This window comes from Oncorhynchus gorbuscha, linkage group LG03 (genome assembly GCF_021184085.1).
Source record: "Oncorhynchus gorbuscha isolate QuinsamMale2020 ecotype Even-year linkage group LG03, OgorEven_v1.0, whole genome shotgun sequence".
Lineage (NCBI taxonomy): Eukaryota > Metazoa > Chordata > Actinopteri > Salmoniformes > Salmonidae > Oncorhynchus > Oncorhynchus gorbuscha.
This window is the reverse complement of record NC_060175.1, coordinates 69,037,747-69,062,719: the sequence shown is the minus strand read 5'-3', so window position 1 is coordinate 69,062,719 and position 24,973 is coordinate 69,037,747. Positions and strand designations below refer to the sequence as shown.

Here is a 24,973-nt window from a genome sequence, read left to right as displayed (position 1 = left end):
AGCCCTTTCCTGTTTCAGCATGACAATGCCCCCGTGCACAAAGCGAGGTTAATACAGAAATGGTTTGTCGATATTGGTGTGGAAGAACTTGACTGGCCTGCACAGAACCCTAACTTCAACCCCATTGAACACCTTTTGGATGAATTGGAATGCCGACTGTGAACCAGGCCTAATCGCCCAACCTCACTAATGCTCTTGTGGCTTAATGGTAGCAAGTCCCTGCAGCAATGTTCCAACATCTAGTGGAATGCCTTCACAGAAGAGTGGTGACTATTATTGCAGCAAAGGGGGAACAACTCCATATTTATGCCCATGGTTTTGGAATGAGATGTTCGATGAGCAGGTGTCCACATACTTTTGGTCATGTCGTGTATTAACGCAAGGTGTAAACAAGGCTCATGCGACACAGAGTAGGATTCCGTTTCAGATCATAATGAATAACATTATAGGGACAGGGCACCTGGTCCTAGATAAGACACTTGGGGCCTTTACTATGGACTTCTCAGTATTTGGTATTCAGACTTACCTTATTCAGTAGGGTAACGCACTCTGCAGATGTGGGTACATTGCACGCTCTCAGGGGCATCATGCACCCCAAGAATTTGAGGGGGCACAAACTATGTGAGGATGGCTGGGGGGTGGTCCAGAAGGGTGCTATGCCCCACCCCCTAGTTCTTAAGTTGTAGAATCTTTCAAACACCTGAAACAGCTTTTTCCTGCTGTCTAGAGCTACAATCATTACACTTAATTCTATGACAAAAGTATTTTTCTGCATATCTAATCATACCTCTTGAGCCGTCTGTATCCACCTGACTGGTGGTCTTTGTTGTTGTGTTGGAACTAATATATGCTTCTCTGCGTCTCTTCTAAAATCTGTGTAGAAGATGGAAAGGAACGTGAGTCTTATTCATTAGTTATTTCTTGCTTTTCTAAAGTCTACCAGCCTTTACCAGCAGGCCTGCCAGCTAAGATAGTTAGACAAGCTAACTACTCTAACTTGATTGACAGCGTTTTATATATCCCTGTTAGTGAGCATTTGGTCTTTGCCAAGATAATCCATCCACCTGACAGGTGTGGCATATCAAAAAGCTGATTAAACAGCATGATCATTACACGGGTGCACCTTGTGCTGGGGACAATTAAAGGCCACTTTAAAATGTGCAGTTTTGTAGCACAACACAATGCCACAATGGCACAAAAGCGTGCAATTGGCATGCTGACTGGAGGAATGTCCACCAGAGCTTTTGCCAATGTTCATTTCTCTACCATAAGCTGCCTCCAAAGTCATTTTAGAGAATTTGGCAGTACGTCCAACCGACCTCACAACCGTTTACAGAGGAAGCAAATGAAGGTAAACGAAACAATGTAATTAAATGATAATGTAGGCTATACCAACTGAAGGGAACTAATAGTAAATTGGCAGTTGAATATCTGTGGTTATTATTCCTGCTGACAGTCGATACTGATAGTGGCTAATATTTAACATGATAGAAATCGGAAACGGAGAAAGTCGGGGTAGCCTATAATTAAGACATTAGAGAGTGCCCATCCCTGCAAGTTAAAAGGCTGTACAAATGAAATGATGCAATAATGGCACCAGCATTTCATAAACTTTACTTTGGGAAAGTTGATATGTTGATATGCTTCAGTTAGCTGCCATATGACTAGTTTCAATTTTTTCTCCAGCCATCATAAGGTAAAATAGATCTAAAACCATTGTCATTTATAATTAGAATTCCCTTATCATTTACCTAGTTATTATCACGAGCTCTTATCGAGTTGTGAATGACAGTGCGTGGAGAATGGTGTATTATTATTATATTATTATTATTATTTATTATTATTATTATTTAGATGTTTTTCTCCCCCACTTGGAACCGGTTGGATCGCTAGACCTTATTTACGGTTTCCTCGCGAGAAAAAGGCGTTGGAATTATTAGGGAATTAAGTCAAAGTCAGACCTGGTTTTACAGAAAGCAATGAAGGAGGTTTTAACCCTCCATACCTCCACTCATCATCCTTCCTCCAGGTGTCTGCTGACAAGCTGGACTCCATCACTGCTTTCCCCAAGTTCTTCAACCAGGCCTCCTACACCAAGCTGACATCCTACCGCAGGGCCATCTTCCAGGCGCTGGAGGTAAGGAAGGGGGGGTTGAAGAAGAATGTGACAGAGTGAGAAAGGCTATATGTGTGTGGTTTAACGCTTACCTGCCTAGTGCCTACCTTCATGTCAGGTGTGTGTGTGTGCTTGTGTGCATGCCAATATAAGTGTGGTTGCCTGTGTGGGGGTGTGACAGCTGCACAATAAAGTCAATACAGGGCCTTGCTTTCCCTGCAGTTCCTTTATCAGTCTCTCAATACGAGGAGCTGTTAATCATTTTCGAAGACAGACACAGACAGACAGACAGATAAGCAACATGATGCAAAGAAAGCAACATGATGTTGAAAATAAGTCTAAAATACATATTTTCCAGGCTTTGAAGTTAGCTTAAATTTAGGTTCTGAATGAAAGGTGAAAATGATTCTTTTCTGGATGTTGAAATAAGGTTCATTTTCAGTTCTGAAAGAAAGTTGAAAATACATAATTGACAGACCAATACATCATTTATAGATGTATAGAATCTATGTCCGTGGACGTTGACATTAAGGCCAGACCGCTTCAGATCTAAACCAGACATATCCATCTATGTTTGGTTCTGCCCCTGAACAAGGCAGTTAACCCACTGTTCCTAGGCTGTCATTGCAAATAAGAATTTGTTCTTAACTGACTTGCCTGGTTAAATAAAAAATTAGTTATCCTGAGCCTATTTGCAATGTGTTTACACAGCGGGAAATGCAGAAATATAAGGATACATACTTGAAACCACTGATCATGACAATTTAGCCCACGGGATGAAACTCCTGGACAGCAGTTGTGACTAGTCTGATTGTCCATTTGACCTGTCCTGTGTTTAGGACATGTTGTTTGTTAACATCTTACCACATTTTTTATCGGATCGCCCGCCATTTAGGTTAGGCTATTTGATCGGAGAAACATGATGTTTCCATCTCTTAGCATTGTCTTTCATTATATCTCCAGCCTGTAGGCTACAGGAAAGGCCACATAGCCTACTCTGTCTACCATATGCTATATCTGATACATGATTTATGTTCGATCGTTTTTGGGACGGAATGTCGGTGGAGCGCTGCAGAGATGAATCCCTCCAACAGCACCCTGGACAAGCACGCTGGGAATGGACAACATAAATATTTTGCTTCCTTGCCTTTGACAAAGTGGGCACTGTTTATGCCAAGGCGGCGTCAGCCCTCACCTAAAAAGCCCATATGCCACTGGTTGAGAGAAATTGTCATAGTTTTTTAGAAGAATTATGTGAGGTTTTATGTGTTGTTGAAGGTGCTTCTTGGCCAGTTTAGCTCAGAAAATCCTGCCTAATGAGCGGGCCGACCCTACTTGTTCTCGACTCCTTGTCATGTTCTTTTGTGTGTTTGTTTGACTCTTTCCTCTGGTTAATGATGATCTGTCCGCCTTTGTGAGAAAGAGCGAGAAAGAGGAAGACCTGTGTGTCTAGTGAGATGTCTGTCTGTCTGTCTGTCTGTCTGGGTCCCTGTCTGTCTGACTGACTGACTGACTGTCTGTCTGTCTGTCGGTCTGTCTGGGTCCCTGTCTGACTGACTGACTGACTGACTGACTGACTGACTGACTGACTGACTGTCTGTCTGTCTGTCGGTCTGTCTGGGTCCCTGTCTGACTGACTGACTGTCTGTCTGTCTGTCTGGGTCCCTGTCTGACTGACTGACTGACTGACTGACTGACTGACTGACTGACTGACTGACTGACTGTCTGTCTGTCTGGGTCCCTGTCTGACTGACTGACTGACTGACTCTGTCTGTCTGTCGGTCTGTCTGGGTCCCTGTCTGACTGACTGACTGTCTGTCTGTCGGTCTGTCTGGGTCCCTGTCTGACTGACTGTCTGTCGGTCTGTCTGTCGGTCTGTCTGGGTCCCTGTCTGACTGACTGTCTGTCTGTCTGTCTGTCTGTCTGTCTGTCTGTCTGTCTGTCTGTGTCCCTGTCTGACTGACTGACTGACTGACTGACTGTCTGTCTGTCTGTCTGTCTGTCTGTCTGTCTGTCTGTCTGTCTGTCTGTCTGTCTGTCTGGGTCCCTGTCTGACTGACTGTCTGTCTGTCTGTCGGTCTGTCTGGGTCCCTGTCTGACTGACTGTCTGTCTGTCTGTCGGTCTGTCTGGGTCCCTGTCTGACTGACTGACTGACTGACTGACTGACTGTCTGTCTGTCTGTCTGTCTGTCTGTCTGTCTGTCTGTCTGTCTGTCTGTCTGTCTGTCTGTCTGTCTGTCTGTCTGTCTGTCTGTCTGTCTGTCTGTCTGTCTGTCTGTCTGTCTGTCTGTCTGCGAGCACAAGCCCCTTCTTGTAGTAGCCTAGTTCAGTCTGTTGTCTCTGTCTACCAGGTCTGTTTGGTCTCTCTCGTGTGCTTGACTGTCTGTATAGAGTACCTGCCTGTTTGATCACCTGTTTGTTTAGCAAGGATGACAATCATCTCTTCTCAGCTCCATTCTTCTCTCTGCCCCTCTTCGCCCCTCTCTTCTCACTTTCTCTCTCCCTCCCATCTCTTATTATCTTCCCCCTAACCTCCCTCCCCTTCTACCTCCCTTCCCTCTCTCCTTCTCCCCCCGCCTCCCTTTCCCCCTCCCTCTCTCAGATGGCAAGTCTGCGTGCTGAGAAGACGTTCCCTCAGTGTGAATCAGAGGGGCCAGAAGACCAAGTCAAGCCCATGCTGGACTGGGCCATCGGGGGCTTCCTGCCTAAGGGCCAAGAAGGCCTCAAACCCACAGACAACCCTGGTGAGACGCACCATCCAAAGCCAATATAAGGTCTAAATGTCATGGGCTGGGGTTTTCTCCTGCCTCCTCCTGTCTTGTCTAATATTGGAATGTTAAATGGATAGTTCACTTTTTAGAATTGTTTTGTTGTTGAAACTTCTCAAATGCGAATGATCCCTTGAAGCAATATTTTAGTTTTCACATCATACAGTAATTGTGAATGTGCCTAGGAAGTACCTATGAAGTCCAATAGATCACTGTTATAGCACCCAACTTAAAGGTGCAATGTGCAGAAATTTTGCCACAATTTTGTTGCTAACATTCTAATAGTTCAGGTGCTTTCAGTTTATTGTACCGTCTAAACCGCTGTGAAATATATTTTCAATAACCAAAAATATAATATTTTCAGCTTTTTAAAGCTGGTGTTCAAAATCGAAAAATAAAAGACGCAAAAACAACATTTATGAACGGGAAGCATAGAAATAGCGCATATATAACAGATCTACTGCTTCTTGAGAGTGACAGATCCATCACTCATATTTCTGTGTGAATTTGGTCGGGTCGCCCCAAAACGTTACATATTGTGGCTTTAAACGATAGCCCCAGTTAGGGCTGAGACAATAGTTGCTGACGTATTTAAGAGTTCCACCATTACTTTCTCTTTGATCAGTATGACACGTTTTTAATTAAATACTTTTAAGACTGACGTAATTTATTCCTGTCTCTACTTGGCATCCTAATCTGCCTCTCCTATCTCTGTCACATGATCGGTTAACTGTATGTTGGCACGTTGGTATTTCATTAGAGAGGAGGGGTGGTTATAGCCTAGGTACCAGTTCCTTCAGCGAATCCTTTTCCTGTGCTCCGGTTTCCACTAGTTCCCACAGCCACAAAGTCAAAATGGCCTAGATCGTAAAAATGTATGAAAAGGTTAGGGTTAGACATAAGGTTAGCAGTGTGGCTAAGGTTTAGGTTTAAAACAGTGGTGGCTGCTTGAGGGGAGGACAGTTTATAATAATGGCTGGAACAGACCAAATGGAATGGTGTCAAATACATGGATACCATGTGTATTTTCTATCATTCCACTGATTCCGCTCCAGCCATTACCACTAGCCCGATCTCCCCAATGAAGGTGCCACCAACCTCCTGTGGTTTAAAATCAGATTGTAACAAGAGAAGTGTTAGAAATAGATGGGGTTGTATGACTTTGTGGCTGTGGTAGCTAGTGATGACCAAAGTTGCTAGCTCACATCGAAATTCTCAAACTAAATACATACTGCAATTCCAACCACAAAATGTCATCTTAGTTTTGATTTCAAACCTAAAAATACCACAACTTGCCTAGGTAACATCTAAATGTTTGTTGTAGACTTTGTTCTAAATTCTATTTCTATTTCCGAAGCTCCGCATGCGGGATAATATTCATGTTATTTCCAACAACCAATGAGCAACTCCACCGTAGATACAGAGCATATTGAGCATTGGGATTGCCAAAAGGCCGGTCTCTTTTGCAACGACAAGGAGTGTAATGTTAGCAGAAAAGGCTGGTACTCACACTAGGGTGGTTAAGGGTTGTCTTCTGTTTAGTATGTTTTATTATGTCATCCACCATACTCCGGAGGTAAGGGTTCAATAGGTTTGTCGGGTCTAGTGGGCCAATATTACTTGGCCAATAATACACAGTAATATCAACCCGTACACAGTAATATTACATATATTCGTCGAGTATTTTAGGTACCGTATACTTTCTTCTACATGCTTTGACGGTTGTGTGTGTGTGTGTGTGTGTGTGTGTGTGTGTGTGTGTGTGTGTGTGTGTGTGTGTGTGTGTGTGTGTGTGTGTGTGTGTGTGTGTGTGTGTGTGTGTGTGTGTGTGTGTGTGTGTGTGTGTGTGTGTGTGTGTGTGTGTGTGTGTGTGTGTGTGTGTGTGTGTGTCCTCTCCAGATAGCAGCACGTTGAACCACCAGGTTTTGGACGTCAGTCTGCCAGAGTATTTCCCGACAGCCAAGAGGCCCCGCGTCAGCCTGTGTAAGGCCAAAAGCGGCCCAGAGGAGGTCTACAGTCGAGGTCAGAGGTCAACCAAATGGGTCTACCCGGGGTTATCAGGGTCATATTTATTAAGGCACCAAACGGAAGAAAACAGAAACGGGGAGGGGACTACTTGGATTTGTTCTATAAGAAACACTCATTTCCCATTTATCGTTGCAACATTTTTCTGACATTTTATGCCCTAATGAATACGATCCCGGAGTCGTCTGTGATTTATTGCTATGGCATGTTATTATTCATGTGACTCGAGACCTGTCTTTAATTGTTGACCTGCATGTGTCTCTTCTCTCCTCTCTGCCCTTCAGAACAAATGGTGCATGAAGTTTTGAAGAATAACAGAAGTATAGAAGGTACGTTCTCCTTTTAGTTTCAGATATTTCTTTCTGGTTCTTTCAGATATTGTAGAAAGTATTCATACCCCTTGACTTATTCCACATTTTGTTGTGTTACGGCCTGAATTCAAAATGAATTAAATTGTTATTTTCTTCCTCAACCACCCATTCCTTCTTTTCACTCTGTCAATTAGGTTAGTGTTGTGGAGTAACTACAATGTTGTTGATCCATCCTCAGTTTTCTCCTATAACAGCCATTAAACTCTGTAACTATTTTAAAATCACGTTTGACCTCATGGTGAAATCCTTAAGAAGGACACCTGTATCTTTGTGGTGACTGCGTGTATTGATACACCATCCAAAGTGGAATTGATGACTTCACCATGCTCAAAGGGATATTCAATGTCTGCTTTTTATTTGTACCCGTCTACCAATAGGAGCCCTTCTTTACGAGAAGTTCTTTTCCCTGGTATTTGTGGTTGAATCTGTGTTTTAAATTCACTGCTCCACTGAGGGACCTTACAGATATTTGTATGTGTTAGGTAGAGTTGAGATAGTCATTTAAAAAATCAAGTTAAACACTTTTATTGCACACAGAGTGAGTACATACAATTCATTAAGCACATTTTTACTGCATAACAAAGGGGTTGAATATTTATTGACTCAAAACATTTCAGCTTTTCATTTTGTATTCCTTTAAAAAAAAAAAAATGTTTTTAACACTTTGACCTTATGGGATATTGTGGGTAGGCCAGTGACTAAAAAACACCTCAACCCGTTTTAAATTCAGGCTGTAACACAACAAAATGTGGAAAAGGTCAAGGGGTTTGAATACTTTCTGATGACACCGTAGCCGTTGAACATGAGCTGCGAAAAGTGTTTTCGTCGAAAGTCTCCGTCTAGCTCATATTTGTTTCGCGCAGACTTTTGCCTCTCTTGCGGGAAGACAAGAGTGGCAACCTTCCACCCACTTTTTGAAGGAGGCCTTTGCCAAGCATGCAAGGTTAGTGCACTTCTCTAATGCCCTCTCATTCAGAAATGACACGCTGACAAGAAATACACCTATATTACATTTACACTGTCATCACGGTCATCAGTCTCACACAGCCATCTTTACCAACCGCCACTGAGTCTCGATCCCATTGAAAGAGTCAGGACATCCTGAGGTGAATGACGCCTACCTACCTGAACGTGTAATCCAATCCTGAATCCCTGCGCTGGGGGTGATGGTGTTTATTCGTGTGTTTGTGCGGCTCTCTGGAGGAAGACTTTCCACAGAAGTCATCTCGAGCTATTTTGTCAATAGAACCACTGTGTTCAGAACTTAAGAGTGAGACATGCCTAGGCCTGCCTCTCTTGTGTCAGGGACTAGAAGCATCAATACCAGGCCTGGCTGACTGCTTCTATTGACATTACCTCCAGTCCAATAGATCATTACCACAGGTGTGACTGTTCATATTGAACATGATCATATTAGGTCATCTCATCCAGACCTGGGTTCAATTACTATTCGAAGTCTTCCAAATACTTTTAGCGTTTGCTTTAGCTTGTATGGAGTGCCAGAGGGTTTGTGGCATTGAGGCTATTCTATTTGCTTCAGGAAAGCTCAAAGCTCATCATTGTTGAACCCAGGTCTAATCACACCATCGTATTGGGTTTCTGAAGCAATGGCCTTTATTCAGACTTATCGAGGTCTCAGGAAGTTCTTATAGGAACTATTGGCTGAAGCATTCCCTTTTTTATTAGCAGCTTTGTTGTAATGGGCTCGGTTCCATCATAGTTCAAATAGCTTTGTTAAGTGCAATGGGTGCATGGTGAGTGACCGGTACAATTGCAGTGATGTTGATGTCAGTTTACAGCTTTGTCAATGTGTCCCAGAGCGGTGCCTTTGTGTCTGTGGACTTTGGTCTCTGTGTTTAAAATACACAGATGTTAATATTTCCCTTCCCAGGAACTGAGGCCTAGACCGAACCATGAAAAACAGACAACAGATCCAGACCATTATTCCTCCTCCACCAAACTTTACAGTTGGCACTATGCATTCGGGCAGGTAGTGTTCCCCTGGCATCTGCCAAACCATATTTGTCCGTCGGGACTGCCAGATGGTGAAGCGTCACTCCAGAGAACGTGTTTCCACTGCCCAAGAGTCTAATGGCGGCGACGCTTGGCATTGCGCATGGTGATCTTAGGCTTGTGTGCGGCTGCTTGACCATGGAAACCCATTTCATGAAACTCCCGACAAACAGTTCTTGTGCTGACGTTGCTTCCAGAGGCAGTTTGGGAACTCGGTAGTGAGGACAGATGATTTTTATGTGTTACGAGCTTCAGCACTCTGCGGTCCCATTCTGTGAGCTTGTGTGGCCTACCACTTCGCAGCGGTCCCATTCTGTGAGCTTGTGTGGCCTACAACTTCGCGGCCGAACCGTTGTTGTTTCTAGATGATTCCACTTCACAATAACAGCACTTACAGTTGACCGGGGCAGCTCTAGCAGGGCAGAAATTTGACAAACGGACTTGTTGGAAAGGTGCATCCTATGACGGTGTCACGTTGAAAGTCACTGAGCTCTTCAGTAAGGCCATTCTACTGCCAGTGTTTGTCAATGGAGATTGCATGGCGGTGTGCTCGATTTTGTACCCATGTCAGCAAATCCACTCATTTGAAGGGGTGTCCAGATACTTTTGTGTATATTGTGGATCTTTGTATTCGCATTCTTGTTTTGATTTCCTGCCTCACCATACATGCTCAAACTGGTTAAAGATCCTGGTGTCAAGAAATGTAGTATTTTGTTGTTGTTCTGTAAGTGAACACTGGCATCTAGATATTGTTGTTAATGACTGTTGTTGCGTGCGTGTGGTAGGACGTGTATCTGGAGATATCCTACATGTATGATGACGACGGCTACCAATCCTACTGCACGGTGTGCTGCGGGGGCCGCGAGGTGCTACTATGTGGGAACGCCAACTGCTGCAGGTTTGGACTCAACACTCACCTCGTTAACCGTATCTCGGTAATCTTCTGAGAGTGTGGCCCAAATGCTACCCTTGTCCCTTTTATACAGTCTTAGGGAAAAAAGGGGCACTTTCTACAACCGAAAAAGGTTCTTCCGCTGTCCCCATAGGAGAACCCTTTCCAGTGAGGTTTCTGCATGGAACCCAAAAGGGTTCTCCTTTGGGGGCAGCTGAAGAACGCTCTTGGAACCCCTTTTTTTATTTTTCTAAAAGTGCAGTGCACTACTCTATGGGCTGTGGTCAAAAGTAGTGCACTAGGGAATATGGTGCTATTTGGGACGGGCTGTATCTATACTGTGCCATTAGTGTATTATTCTGCATCTTAACTGTAATCTGCTGTATCTTAGTTCATTTCAACCCTCTTTTATGTTTTGCCTTCTCGGTCTGCTTCTACTTTTTCTTTCGCTCTCCTTTCTCTCTAACCTGCTGATTAGATGTACACTGCTGTGAAAAAGTATTTGTTTTCTATTTTTACATATTTTTTTATACTGAATGCACTGTTTGGTTTTGCCAGACGTAAAGGAACCCATCTCGTCCGAAAAGTTGACTCAAGTTTGCCAACAAAAAAAGCACCTGGATGATCATCAAGACTCTTGGTAGAATGTTCTATGGACAGATGAGTCAAAAGTATCACTTTTTGGACGACATGGGTCCCATTATGCCTGGCGAACACCAAACACTGAATTCCACAGTAAGAACCTCATACCATATCAAGCATGGGGTTGGTAGTGTGATGGTTTGGGGATGCTCTGCTGCCTCGGGACCTGGACGACTTGTCTTAATAGAAGGAACCATGAATTCTGCTCTGTATCAGAGAATTCTCCAGGAGAATGTCAGGCCATCCGTCTGTGAGCTGAAGCTGAAACGCAGCTGGGTCATGCAGCAAGTCAATGCTCCAAAACACACAATCAATGCTACATGAAAATGGCTAAAGAGCAACAAATATGAAGTTTTGGAATGACCTAGTCAAAGTCCAGACCTAATCCAAATTGAGATGTTGTGGCAGGACTTGAAACGAGCAGTTCATGCTTGAAAACCCACAAATGTCGCCGAGTTAAAGCAGTTCTGCATGCAGGACCGGACCAAAATTCCTCCACAGTGACATTAGAGACTGATCAACAACTACAGGAAGCATTTGGTTGCATTCATTGCAGCTAAAGGTGGCACAACCAATGATTTAGTTTTTCACCTAAGGGAATTGGTTGTTGCATAACTTTGTTAATTAAATAAATTAGGTATATATTTTTTGTGTTATTTGTAAACCTTATACAATATTAGATTTTGGTTAAAGATCTGATAACATTCAGTAATAAAAATATACAAAAATAGAGAAAATCAGAAAGGGGGCAAATATTTGTTCACAGCCCTGTATATGTTTCCTCTATGTTACCTTTTATTTTCACTAGTTCCACCTGCTTTCTCTCTCTGCTTTCTCTCTCTGTCTCTCCCCCTCCCGCCATATCTCTATCCCATTCCCCCCATATCCCTCTCCCATCTCTCTGTCCCTCTCCCCCCCATATCTCTCCCCTGCCCCATATCTCTCTCTCCCCCTCCCCCGTATTTCTCTCTTTCCCCATCTATCCCTCTCCCTCCCCCACATATCCCTCTCTCTCCCTCCCTCCCCTTCCCCCACTCCCTCCCCATATCTCTCTCTCCCCCTCCCCCGTATTTCTCTCTTTCCCCACATATCCGTATCTCTCTTTCCCCATCTATCCCTCTCCCTCCCCCACATATCCCTCTCCCTCCCTCCCCTTCCCCCACTCCCTCCCCATATCCCTCTCTCCCCCTACCTTCCCTCCAACCTTTCCCTCCCCCTCTCCCCTCCCCTACTCGTCCATCTCCCCTTTTCCCCCCTCAACCTTATCACACCCGTTTGTCTCCTCCCCTGCAGGTGTTTCTGTGTTGACTGTCTGGACATTCTGGTGGGCGCAGGGGCGTCGAACAGTGCCCGTAACCTGGACCCGTGGCGCTGTTTCATGTGCCAGCCCCTGCAGAACTACGGCGTGCTCAAACGACGCCACGACTGGAGCATGAAGCTGCAGGAGTTCTTCGTCAACGACAACGGCCAGGAGTTTGTGAGTCCCATCAAGATGCTTTAGTTAACTCCTAACATTGACCCTTGTCCCACTACCGAGGCCAAACTAACTTCGCTCATACAGTATGTAGGGCCTGCCGTTCTTCTTGGTCAGGTCACAGAGTCAGGAAAAGTTCAGGGTCCCACTTCATAGCAACACTACTACAGTACATACAGTGTCTGTGTTTGTTTATATAAACATTTTGATTTGGTCTATATGTTTCTCAGGAAAGCCCAAAGATCTACCGGGCTGTCCCTGCAGAACAGAGGCGCCCCATCCGCGTGCTCTCACTGTTCGATGGCATCGCCACTGGTAAGTGTGCGTGTGTGCGTGTGTGCGTGTGTGCGTGTGTGTGTGTGTGTGCGTGTGTGCGTGTGTGTGTGTGTGTGTGTGTGTGTGTGTGTGTGTGTGTGTGTGTGTGTGTGTGTGTGTGTGTGTGTGTGTGTGTGTGTGTGTGTGTGTGTGTGTGTGTGTGTGTGTGTGTGTGTGTGTGTGTGTGTGCGCGTGTGCGTGTGTGCGTGTGTGTGCACGCGTTAATGCATTACTCAAGTGTAATATTCAGAACCCGCAAAAAAAATATCTTGACGTATGTTTAGGCTACTTAGTGCTACGAGACCTAGGATTCAAAGTGGACCATTATATTGCGTCAGAGGTGTGTGAAGATTCCATATCGGTGGGGGTCGTCCGACATGAAGGAAGAATCCAGTATGTGCACGACGTGCGCAACATCTCCAGGAAGAACGTAAGCAGATCTCCCTCCCTCTTTCTCTCTCTCTCTTCTCTCTTCACAGTCTTTACATATGGTTGGGCAGAACAAATTGAATCTGAGTTAAATCATATAGAGGGAGGGGTGAGAGGGGAGAGTAGAGTACTAGGTTTGTCTCTAAAGCAAAGATCCAATCCGTTCCCCAATGACTCATTATGTTGTCGTGTTAAAGCAGGTGCTTCTTTTCCTTCTCATAATTCAACATATGACAAAGTATCGTTATATTTAACAAAAGTAACACGTTACTTTACAATGTCACTTTGTGTGGAAAGTAATCAGTTATATTACTTTGTTTTACTTTCATGGAAGAAATCTCAATCTCCCTGTTTGTTTGACTGTCGGAGGGAGCAAGGCGATCCATGTGCACTCTACCAAAGATTACTAACTCGGGTTTGATCGCTGCTTTCCTGTACTAGTCGACAAGTACTGCGCTATCATATGGGCTGCTTAATTAGCCATGTACACTACCGTTCAAAAGTTTGGCGTCACTTAGAAATGTTCTTGTTTTTGTCCATTAAAATAACATCAAATTGATCAGAAATACAGTGTAGACATTGTTAATGTTGTAAATGACTATTGTAGATGGAAACGGCTGATCTTTAATGGAATATCTACATAGGCGTACAGAGGCCCATTATCAGCAACCATCACTTCTGTGTTCCAATGGCACGTTGTGTTAGCAAATCCAAGTTTATCATTTTAAAAGGCTAATTAATCATTAGAAAACCTGTTTGCAATTATGTTAGCACAGCTGAAAACTGTGGTCCTGATTAAAGAAGCAATAAAACTGGCCTTCTTTAGACTAGTTGAGTATCTGGAGCATCAGCATTAGTGGGTTCGATTACAAGCTCAAAATGGACAGAAACAAAGAACTTTCTTCTGAAATTCGTCTGTCTATTCTTGTTCTGAGAAATGAAGGCTATTCCATGCGAGAAATTGCCAAGAAACTGAAGATCTCATACAACTCTGTTTACTACTCCCTTCACAGAACAGCACAAACAGTCTCTAACCAGAATAGAGAGGGGTGTGAGGCCCCGGTGCACAACTGAGCACATTAGAGTGTCTAGTTTGAGAAACAGACTAGAGGTCAACCGAATATGATTTTTCAACGCCGATACCGATTATTGGAGGACCAACATTTTTTTATATATATATTTGTAATAATGACAATTACAACAATATTGAATTAACACTTTTATTTTAACTTCAAATAATACAGGTTGAAACAGGTTCAATTTGGTTTAAATAATGCAAAAACACAGTGTTGGAAAAAAATGTAAAAGTGCAATTATGTGCCATGTAAAAAAGCGAAAGTTCCTTGCACAGAACATGAGAACTTATGAAAGCTGGTGGTTCCTTTTAACATGAGTGTCCCGTCTTCCTCCTCTTCATCTGAAGAGGAGAGGCGAGAAGGACCAGAGGACCAAAATGCAGTGTGGTATGTGTTCATGGTGAATTTTAATAAAGAAAACACTGAACACTGCAACACTATACAAAAACAATAAACCAATGACGACCGTGAAGCTGCAAATGAGACCTGTGCTGACACAAGCCACTAACATAGACAATAACCCACAAACAAACAGTGCAACCCAGGCTACCTAAGTATGATTCTCAATCAGAGACAACTAATGACTCCTGCCTCTGATTGAGAACCATACTAGGCCGAAACATAGAAATCCCCAAATCATAGAAAATCAAACATAGACTGCCCACCCAACTCACTCCCTGACCATACTAAATAAATACAAAACAACGGAAATAAAGGTCAGAACGTGACAATGAGTCTTCAATATTCCCAGTTTTAGGTTATAGGAATTATAGGACTATTTCTCTCTATAACATTTGTATTTCATATACCTTTGACTATTGAATGTTCTTATAGGCACTATAGTATTGCCAGCCTAATCCCGTGAGTTGATAGGCTATGCTCCTGTTACGAATAACTATGAGTGGTGGATGGAATCAGGCGCAGAGAGCAGGGTTCTGTCGTTTATCAAATTTATTACACCGGTGCAACCGAAAATGATCACGCCAACACACAGGGCGTATATAGGTTGCCAGTCCAAAACAACAGGACAAAATAGACCAGAGAATAAAGATAAGAAAACAAATCACACCATCAAACACAGAGTAACAAAAAACAAGCCCGCACAAAATACCTAGCGGCCCTAGTGCCCTTAAATACCCTACAAACAAACCCTAATACAAAACAGGTGTACCCAATTAACCACTAACCAACACAAACGGAAAAGGAATCGATGGCAGCTAATAGGCCGGTGACGACGACCGCCGAGCCCCGCCCGAACAGGAAGAGGCACCCTCTTCAGCGAGGTTCGTGACAGCTCCAAGCATTGCGAAAAGCTGCTGGCAAATGCAGGAAAGTGCTGTTTGACTGAATGCTTACGAGCCTGCTGCTGCCTACCACCAGTCAGACTGCTCTATCAAATATCAAATCATAGACTTAATTATAATACAATAAACACACAGAAATACGAGCCTTTGGTCATTAATATGGTCAAATCCGGAAACTATAATTTCGAAAACAAAACATTTATTCTTTCAGTGAAATACAGAACTGTTCCGTATTTTATCGAACGGGGGCAACCCTTAGTCTAAATATTGCTGTTATATTGCACAACCTTCAATGTTATGTCATAATTATGTAAAATTCTGGCAAATTGATTACAATCTTAGCTAGGAAGAAATGGTCTTCACACAGTCTTCATCCAGGCAGCCCAAACTGCTGCATATACCCTGACTCTGCTTACACTGAATGCAAGAGAAGTGACACAATTTCCCTAGTTAATATATTGCACTATTAAATCCATTATTAAAACATTTTAAGAATATGGCACCACAACAAACCTGCTAAGAGAGGGCCGCCCACCAAAACTCACGGCCCCGGCAAGGAGGGCATTAATTAGAGAGGCAACAAAGAGACCAAAGATAAGCCTGAAGGAGCTGCAAAGCTCCACAGTGGAGATTGGAGTGTCTGTCCATTGGACCACTTTAAGCCGTACACTCCAGAGAGCTGTGCTTTACGAAAGAGTGACCAGAAAAAAATCATTGCTTAAGGACAAAAATATGCAAAAGGAATGTGGGAGACTCCCCAAACATATGGAAGAACGTACTCTGGTTAGATTAGACTAAAATTGAGCTTTTTGGCCAACAAGGAAAATGCTATGTCTGGCGAAAACCCAACACCTCTCATCACCCTAAGAACACCATCCCCACATTGAAGCATGGTGGTGGCAGCATCATTCTGTTTTTCATTGGCAGGGACTGTGAAACTGGTCAGAATTGAAGGAATGATGGATGGTGCTAAATACATGGAAATTCTTGAGGGAAACCTGTTTCAGTCTTCCAGAGATTTGAGACTGGGACGGAGGTTCACCTTCCAGCAGGACAATGACCCTAAACATACTGCTAAAGCAACACTTGAGTGGTTTAAGGGGAAACATGTAAATGTCTTGGAATGGCCAAGTCAAAGCCCAGACCTCAATCTGTGGTTTGACTTAAAGATTGCTCTACACCAGCTGAACCCATCCGACTTGAAGCAGCTGGAGCAGTTTTGCCTTTGAGAATGGGCAAAGATCCCAGTGGCTAGATGTGCCAAGCTTATAGAGTCATTCCCTAAGAGACTTGCAGCTGTAATTGCTGCAAAAGTTGTCTCTACAAAGTATTGACTTTGGGGGGGTGAATGGTTATGCACACTCAAGTTTTCTGTTTTTTGTCTTTATTTCTTGTTTGTTTCGCAATAAAAAAAATATTTTGCATCTTCAAAGTGGTAGGCATGTTGTGTAAATCAAATTATACAAACCCCCAAAAATCTATTTTAATTCCAGGTTATAAGGCAACAAAATAGGAAAAATGCCAAGGGGGGTGAATACTTTCGCACGCCACTTTTGCCACAAGTGTCACTTTTGTAATGCATTACCCCCAACACTGGTCATAAGGAGTAGTCCTCGTCAGTGTCATGGAAAATCAAACAATTGCACACATTCATACCACACACCTGTTACTGGTTTGTCCTGTCTGGACCAGGCCATTGCCTGTCCAGTCAGGACAGTAGTACCTTATTGTAACCTAATGAGCCTCACCTTATAGTGAATGCCATCCCCCCTGACCTACATTATGTGGATCCACAATGAACCCTATACAAACTCATGGGCTCGCAAGGGCTCTTTTGAGAGCTTCAACACAAGAGCACAAACATACAAACACATCAACAGACAACATTAACCACTCCCAAGTCGAACCTAAACACATAGCTCCACCACAGCTGCAGAGAGGGGCGTGCTGGCGGGTTGCATGAGAGTCCGTGAGGTCATCTGGTTTAGAGGACAAAGCACAGCCTCTTGTCAGAGTAAATCCCACAGAACCCATTCACCCCTTTGTCAGCGACTCAGAGCACTCCTCAAAGAGGGGCTGGGCCCAGAGAGGGTCTGCTCTGGCCCTGCTTGGGGAAGCTACACCTCTCTCTCTCTCTCTCTCTCTCTCTCTCTCTCTCTCTCTCTCTCTCTCTCTCTCTCTCTATCCAAGGCCTTTGTCACAGATGAAAAGGCCCCTATGTAGAGCTGGGGAGGAGGGGGGTGTTCTGTAGGGAAGTGGGGTGGGTGGTATGGGGAGGGGGTCTATATGGGTCGTTCTGTAGGGTGGGGGTTGGTGTTTATACAGTGCCTTCAGAAAGTATTCACACTCCTTGACTTTTTCCACATTTTGATGTGTTGTGTTTCATTATTACAAATTAAATATGAAAAGCTGAAATGTCTTGAGTCAGTAAGTGTTCAACCCCTTTGTTATGGCAAGCCTAAATATGTTCAGGAATAAACATTTGCTTAATATTGTATGTAAATGTGATATCTTTTTTTTTTGTACATTTGCAAATCTAAATGACAGCGTAAAAAGAAAAGACTGTATCGCTTGCATAAAATATTCCAAAACACGCATCCTATTTGCAATAAGGCACTAAAGTAAAACAGCAAAAAATGTGGCAAAGAAATGAACTTTGTCATGAATACAAAGCCTTATGTTTGGGGCAAATACAACACAGAACATCACTGAGTACCACTCTTCATATTTTCAAGGATGGTGGTGGCTGCATCATGTTATGGTTATGCTTGTCATCGGCAAGGACTAGGGATTTTTTTTTTAGGATAAAAATAAACGGAATAGAGCTAAGCACAGGCAAAATCAGAGAGGAAAACATGGTTCAGTCTGCTTTCCACTGGAAGACAAATTCACATTTTCAAGTTTTGCCATAGATTTTCAAGCCGATTGAGGTCAAAACTATAACTAGGCCATTCAGGTACTTTCAAATATTGTCTTGGTAAGCAACAATTTGGCTTTGTGTTTTAGGTTATTGTCCTGGCTGTCTAGCAATATATCAACAACCAACTTGACATAGCTTGAAGAATTGTAAAAAGAATAATGTGCAAATATTATACAGTCCAAGCTCTTAGAGACTTACCCAGAAAGACTGACAGCTGTAATCGCTGCCAAAGGTGATTCTAACATGTATACTTATGTAAATGAGATATTTCTGTATTTCATTTTCAATACATTTGCAAACATTTCTAAAGACATGTTTTCACTTTGTCAATAAGGGGTATTTTGGGTGAGAAAAAAAATCTATTTCATCCATTTTGAATTCAGGCTGTAATGTAACAAAATGTGTAATAACTCAAGTACTTTCTGAAGGCACTGTACTACCCTGTGTTGGGGGTGGTGGGCAATATGGATGAGGTGATGGGGGGGGGGTGACACTATGTAGGGATAGGATAGGGGGGATTGGGAATGACAGAACGGCAGATGGGGGCAGATGTTGGGGCATTGACGTGTGTTACACTCAGTCTGATAGGAGGGTGGTGTGATTGTCTCACACAGATAGAAGAATGGGGTCCATTTGACCTGGTGATCGGAGGAAGCCCCTGTAACGACCTGTCCATCGTCAACCCCGCCAGGAAGGGATTGTACGGTAAGAAATCGAATCAAAATAATGCATTTGAATCAAACTTCATTACATGTATTAACAAGCATGCTTCACTTCACTCCAATTAGGGTTTAGAATTCATGCCAAGTGTTGCAGGCTAAAATTCCAGTGAAGTAGTTCTTATGAAATGTCATTTATATCCATTCCCTCTTACATGTACATTATAGACGTGTACCTCTAAACGTCCAGGGCAACGTGTAAGGTATAAGAATCAGGGATATTTGAAACTCATAATGACAGATGCATTATTGGAATTAGGGCTGGGCGGTATACCGTATTTGACTTTAGACCAGTTTTTATGCACGGACCGGTTTGGGTTTTTACTTTACCTTCTGTAACAGTATGTGAATGTTTGGTTTGTTACATGTGAAACGCTGTGTGTAATGTCCCTTTTTATAGTTTACTCCGCTACTTGAGACATCTCTCTCCCCTCTCTCTCTCCATGCTGTTTTGCACCTGGACCGAGCTCGGCCCCGTCGATTAAGGAGCGCATTTGTTGTTGCTCGACCATGAGACGGTTGCGTTCAGTGGTCCATGCAGCACAAATGTTGAGGACTACGATTCTGTTTCCACTTTGCTTCTTAATATAAGTCCTCAAGCGTTCTATAATTACCCTATTATTTAGTGTTTCTTACATCAGCAAACAGCTAATTTGTCTTTTCTTAGCAGGTTGTGGCTAAGTCATGTTAGCCACTAATGCTAGTCACTAGTTAGTCAGAGCAAATGTAGCTAGCTATACAGCCTGATACCAGTGTTGGTGTAGGCTTCAATCAGCATGTTGTTTGTGTAACAATATCTTCTAAATCGAAGAGGATGAATATGTTAGCTACATGAAGTAGCTAAGAGAAATCATTGAACGTAGCCAAAGATTATAGTGTCCCCTAGGATACACTGACCAACACTTTGGTTCCTACCTTGTCACAATAACTCCTCCCTGCCAGTTTAATTTGTTATCATGTCAAATAACACTGTATTCAAAGCGCCCACTATTATCTTCTAACTGTAGAATTTGAATAAACATTATTTTTCCATCATCCCATCAGTTCACCCAAGTGTTTTGATCTAAATTGTAAGTCAAATCACAACATTTGGTTAAAAATAAGGCCTAGTTGTCACGTTGGTCGTAAGGAGGAGACCAAGGCGCAGCGTGATACGAATACAAACGAAAAACCACATAAACATACAAAAACGCTAGACAGGACAAAACACATATATCACCCTCGTCACACCCTGACCTAACCAAAATAATAAAGAAAACAAAGATAACTAAGGTCAGGGCGTGACACTAGTTTTCTTGCCCATATCATGAAGCCCTATGTGGCAGTGATCTCAAATGGCAATGATCTCAAATGAGTGCAGGAAGTGCAGAAATGTATGAAAATTAAGAAATGTATTTTTGGTTTAAGTTTAATTGAACAGTATAAAACAATCTGAATAGAGATAGATAAACCCATTGGAATCACTTAGAACGTATGTGTTGGCACCCTAGGGTCTCAAATCACTCATAAAGCAAAATTAGAACTTTTTAAAATCCAAAACATAAAATACAGTCACATTATATATGATATTTTGGCCATATCGCCCAGCCCTAATTGCAATTGATGTACATTATTATTCAGTTTACATTGGACTGTAGTAGGAATCTCCTAGTGTGTTCTCCTCATCCCCCGTCTGTCTGTCTGTCCAGAGGGCACAGGGAGGTTGTTCTTTGAGTTCTACCGCCTGCTGAGTGAGGCCAAGCCCAAGGAGGCCGAGGACCGCCCCTTCTTCTGGATGTTCGAGAACGTGGTCGCCATGGGCGTCAACGACAAGAGAGACATCTCCCGTTTCCTCGAGGTTTGTTGTGTCCACAATATCAATTCAATATCAACGGATCAATACAAGTGACAACCTCAGAGGTCTTTGGCAGTACCTCGTGAGATAGCCTGAGAAGTCGTCTCGTCTACTGAAAATGTGTAACCCTCGGTAGCAGCGGCATGTTCAATTAAACACCGACCTGTGTGTGTGTGTGTGTGTGTGTGTGTGTGTGTGTGTGTGTGTGTGTGTGTGTGTGTGTGTGTGTGTGTGTGTGTGTGTGTGTGTGTGTGTGTGTGTGTGTGTGTGTGTGTGTGTGTGTGTGTGTGTGTGTGTGTGTGTGTGTGTGTGTCCTACAGTGCAATCCAGTAATGATCGACGCCATTGAGGTGTCTGCGGCTCACAGGGCTCGGTACTTCTGGGGCAACCTACCAGGGATGAACAGGTGTGTGATGACCACAGTGTGTTTCCTATACTAACACAATCTTTCATATTCCTGTTGTTACTTTACAATACAAAAATGACCAAATTGCACTGTAAAATCTAATGGTAATTACACAGTAATAACTTATGAATTACTTTTACTTGTTTGTTAATTTGGAATTCATTAAACGCACCATTTGATAGTTGCCACATGTGTTTAGTAAGTAAATGCGAGGAAGTACACATTGTTACCGGTTGATACTAGTGGAAACCGTACAGTAAAATAAAGTGCTAGCCACTTCACTTTACGGATCTCTTAGAGGATTCCATTTCTAATTCCTATTCTTGTTGTCAGGCCTCGGTGTGCATCTGGGATGGACAAGCTCGAGCTACAGGACTGTCTGGACCATGGCCGTGTGGCTAAGGTAACACTCTCTAGCTCTCCTTCATTCAGTGGAACTGGACAGGAATCACTAAGTGATTTTATTTCAATGTACACTACCGTTCAAAACTTTGGTGTCACTTAGAAATGTCCTTGTTTTTTAAAGAAAAGCCCATTTTTTGTACATTAAAATAAAAATACATTCAAAATCAGTCGTCTCCAGCTACAATAGTAATTTACAACATTAACAATGTCTACACTGTATTTCTGATCAATTTGATGTTATTTTACTGGACAAAAAATGTGCTTTTCTTTCAAAAACATTGACATTTATGAGTGACCCCAAACTGACCCCTAATTAGAGCAGTAAAAATACATGTTTTGTCATATGGTCTGATAACTTTTTACTGCTCTAATTACTTTGGTAACCAGTTTATAATAGCAATATGTTACCTCGGGGGTTTGTGGTATATGGCCAATATACCACAGCTAAGGGCAGTTCTTTTGCATGACGCAACGCGGAGTGCCTGGATATACCGTCCTTATCCGTGGTATATTGGCCATATACCCCGAACCCCCAAGGTGACATATCGCTATTATCAACTGGTTACCAAAGTAATTGGAGCAGTAAAAAGATATCAGACCATTTACAATGGGTATGACAAAACATATTTTTACTGCTCTAATTACGTTGGTAGCCAGTTTATTATAGCAATAGGGTACATCAGGGGTTTGTGGTATATTGCCAATATACCACGGCTAAGCGCTGTATCCAGGCACTCTGCGTTGCGTCTTGCGTAAGAACAGCGCTTATCCATAAGAACTGCCCTTATCCATGGTAAATTCTCCATATACAATATACCACACCCCCTCTGGCCTTATTGGTTATATATATAGTACCGGTCAAAAGTATGGACACACCTACTCATTCAAGGGCTTTTCTTTATTTATACTATTTCTACATTGTAGAATACTATTGAAGACGTCAAAACTAAGAAATAACACATATGGAATCATGTAGTGACCAAAAAAAGTGTTTAAAAAATCTAAATATATTTTATGTTTGAGATTCTTCAATGTAGCCACCCTTTGCCTTGATTACATTTTTGCACACTCTTGGCATTCTCTCAACCAGCTTCATGAGGTAGTCAACAGGAATGCATTTCAATTAACAGATGTGCCTTGTTAAAAGTTCATTTGTGGAATTTCTTTCCTCTTGACGCACCCATCCCGTTAGCGGGATCATTTTCATCAACATCCGCTGAATTGCAGAGCGCCAAATTCAAATGAAATTACTAAAAATATTAAATCACAAGTGCAATATAGCAAAACACAGCTTAGCTTGTTGTTAATCCACCTGGCGTGTCAGATTTCAATAAAGCTTTTCGGCAAAAGCATACTAAGCGTTTATGTAAGAAAATCTCTCTCAGTAGACACAATATTACAAACAGCTAGCAGCCAAGTAGATTGGTCACGAAAGTCAGAAAAGCAATAAATTAAATTGCTTACCTTTGATGATCTTCAGATGTTTGCACTCACGAGACTCCCAGTTACACAATAAATGTTCCTTTTGTTCCATAAAGATTATTTTTATATCCAAAATATCTCAATTTGTTTGGCGTTATGTTCAGAAATCCACAGGTTCGAGTGGTCACGACATCGCAGACAAAATTTCTAAATAGTATCAATGTCGAATGTTTTTTAGAATCAATCCTCAGGTTGTTTTTACAATATATAATTGATTATATGTCAACCGGGAATGTAGCTTCTTCCAAAGGCGAGAGAGAGAAAATGGCTGTTGTGCATGAAAAACTCTGCTGGCACCCAGCCATCCACTGACGCAATGGGTTCGTTCTCGCTCATTTTTCAAAGTAAAAGCCTGAAACTATGTCTAAAGACTGTTCACAGCTTGAGGAAGCCATAGGAAAAGGAACATGGTTGATATCCCTTTAAATGCAAGGCATCCAATGGAACAGAGAGCTTTCATGAAAAACAGCACTTCCTTGTTGGATTTTCCTCAGGTTTTTGCCTGCAATATCAGTTCTGTTATACTCACAGACAATATTTTTTGACAGGTTTGGAAACATTAGAGTGTTTTCTATCCTAATCTGACAATTATATGCATATTCTAGTTTCTGGGCCTGAGAAATAGGCAGTTTCAAATGGGTACGTTTTTAAGCCAAAAACGAAAATACTGCCCCCTACAGAAGATGGCCCTATTTGGTAAAAGACCAAGTCCATATTATGGCAAGAACAGCTCAAATAGGCAAAGAGAAACGACAGTCCATCATAACTTTAAGACATGAAGTTCAGTCAGTCCAGAAAATTTCTAAAACTTTTAAGGTTTCTTCAAGTGTAGTCGCAATAACCATCAAGCGCGATGATGAAACTGTCTCTCATGAGGGCCGCCACAGGAAAGGAAGACCCAGAGTTACCTCTGATGCAGAGGATAGGTTCATTAGAACCCAAATAAATGCTTCACAGAGTTAAAGTAACATACACATCTCAACAGCAACTATTTTATTTAAAAAAATGTTATTTCACCTTTATTTAACACTTGTGGTTACTACATGATTCTATATGTTATTTCATAGTTTTGATGTCACAATTATTTTACAGTGTGTAAAATAGTACAAATAAAGAAAAACCCTTGAATGAGTAGGTTTGTCCAACCTTTTGACTGGTACTGTATATACAGTGCGTTAGGAAAGTATTCAGACCCTTTGACTTTTTCTACATTTTGTTACATTACAGCCTTATTCTAAAATGGATTAAATGTTTTTTTTGTCTTATCTACACAAATTACCCCATAATGACAAAGCAAAAATAGGTTTAGACATTTTTGCAGAATTATTATAAATAACAAACCACTTGACTTTTTCCACATTTTGTTACATTACAACCTTATTCTAAGATTGAGGGGAAAAAACAATTGAATCAACCTACACACAATACCAAAGCAAAAATATGACATTTACATAAGTATTCAGACCCTTTACTCAGTACTTTTAAGCAGCTTTTGCAGCGATTACAGCCTCGAGTCTTCTTGGGTATGACGCTACAAGCTTGGCACACCTGTATTTGGGGAGTGTCTCCCATTCTTCTCTGCAAATGCTCTCAAGCTGTCAGGTTGGATGGGAAGAGTCGCTGCACAGCGATTTTCAAGTCTCTTCAGAGATGTTCAAATCAGGCTCAAGTCTGGGCTCTGGCTGGGTCACTCAAGGACATTCAGAGACTTGTCCTGAAGCCACTCCTGCGTTGTCTTGGCTGTGTGCTTAGGGCCGTTGTCCTGTCGGAAGGTGAACTTTC

The 24,973-nt window shown here is 42.3% G+C and overlaps 1 protein-coding gene across 4 annotated transcripts in view; it reads left to right on the top strand.

Moving 5' to 3' along the window:
• LOC124031791 (DNA (cytosine-5)-methyltransferase 3B-like) overlaps window positions 1-24,973 on the top strand; it is a 64,227-nt gene that overhangs the window by 27,251 nt on the left and 12,003 nt on the right. For 3 of the 4 annotated variants that reach the window (XM_046343457.1, XM_046343458.1, XM_046343459.1), the window contains exons 8-20: window positions 2,030-2,137; window positions 4,719-4,860; window positions 6,784-6,906; window positions 7,194-7,238; window positions 8,144-8,223; window positions 10,079-10,191; window positions 12,121-12,304; window positions 12,523-12,616; window positions 12,901-13,046; window positions 18,960-19,050; window positions 20,753-20,901; window positions 21,219-21,304; window positions 21,638-21,707. In XM_046343457.1, the coding sequence (XP_046199413.1) occupies window positions 2,030-2,137; window positions 4,719-4,860; window positions 6,784-6,906; window positions 7,194-7,238; window positions 8,144-8,223; window positions 10,079-10,191; window positions 12,121-12,304; window positions 12,523-12,616; window positions 12,901-13,046; window positions 18,960-19,050; window positions 20,753-20,901; window positions 21,219-21,304; window positions 21,638-21,707 (1,431 nt within the window). The remainder of the gene's footprint in view (window positions 1-2,029; window positions 2,138-4,718; window positions 4,861-6,783; window positions 6,907-7,193; window positions 7,239-8,143; window positions 8,224-10,078; window positions 10,192-12,120; window positions 12,305-12,522; window positions 12,617-12,900; window positions 13,047-18,959; window positions 19,051-20,752; window positions 20,902-21,218; window positions 21,305-21,637; window positions 21,708-24,973) is intronic. The other variant, XM_046343460.1, reaches the window with a different exon arrangement.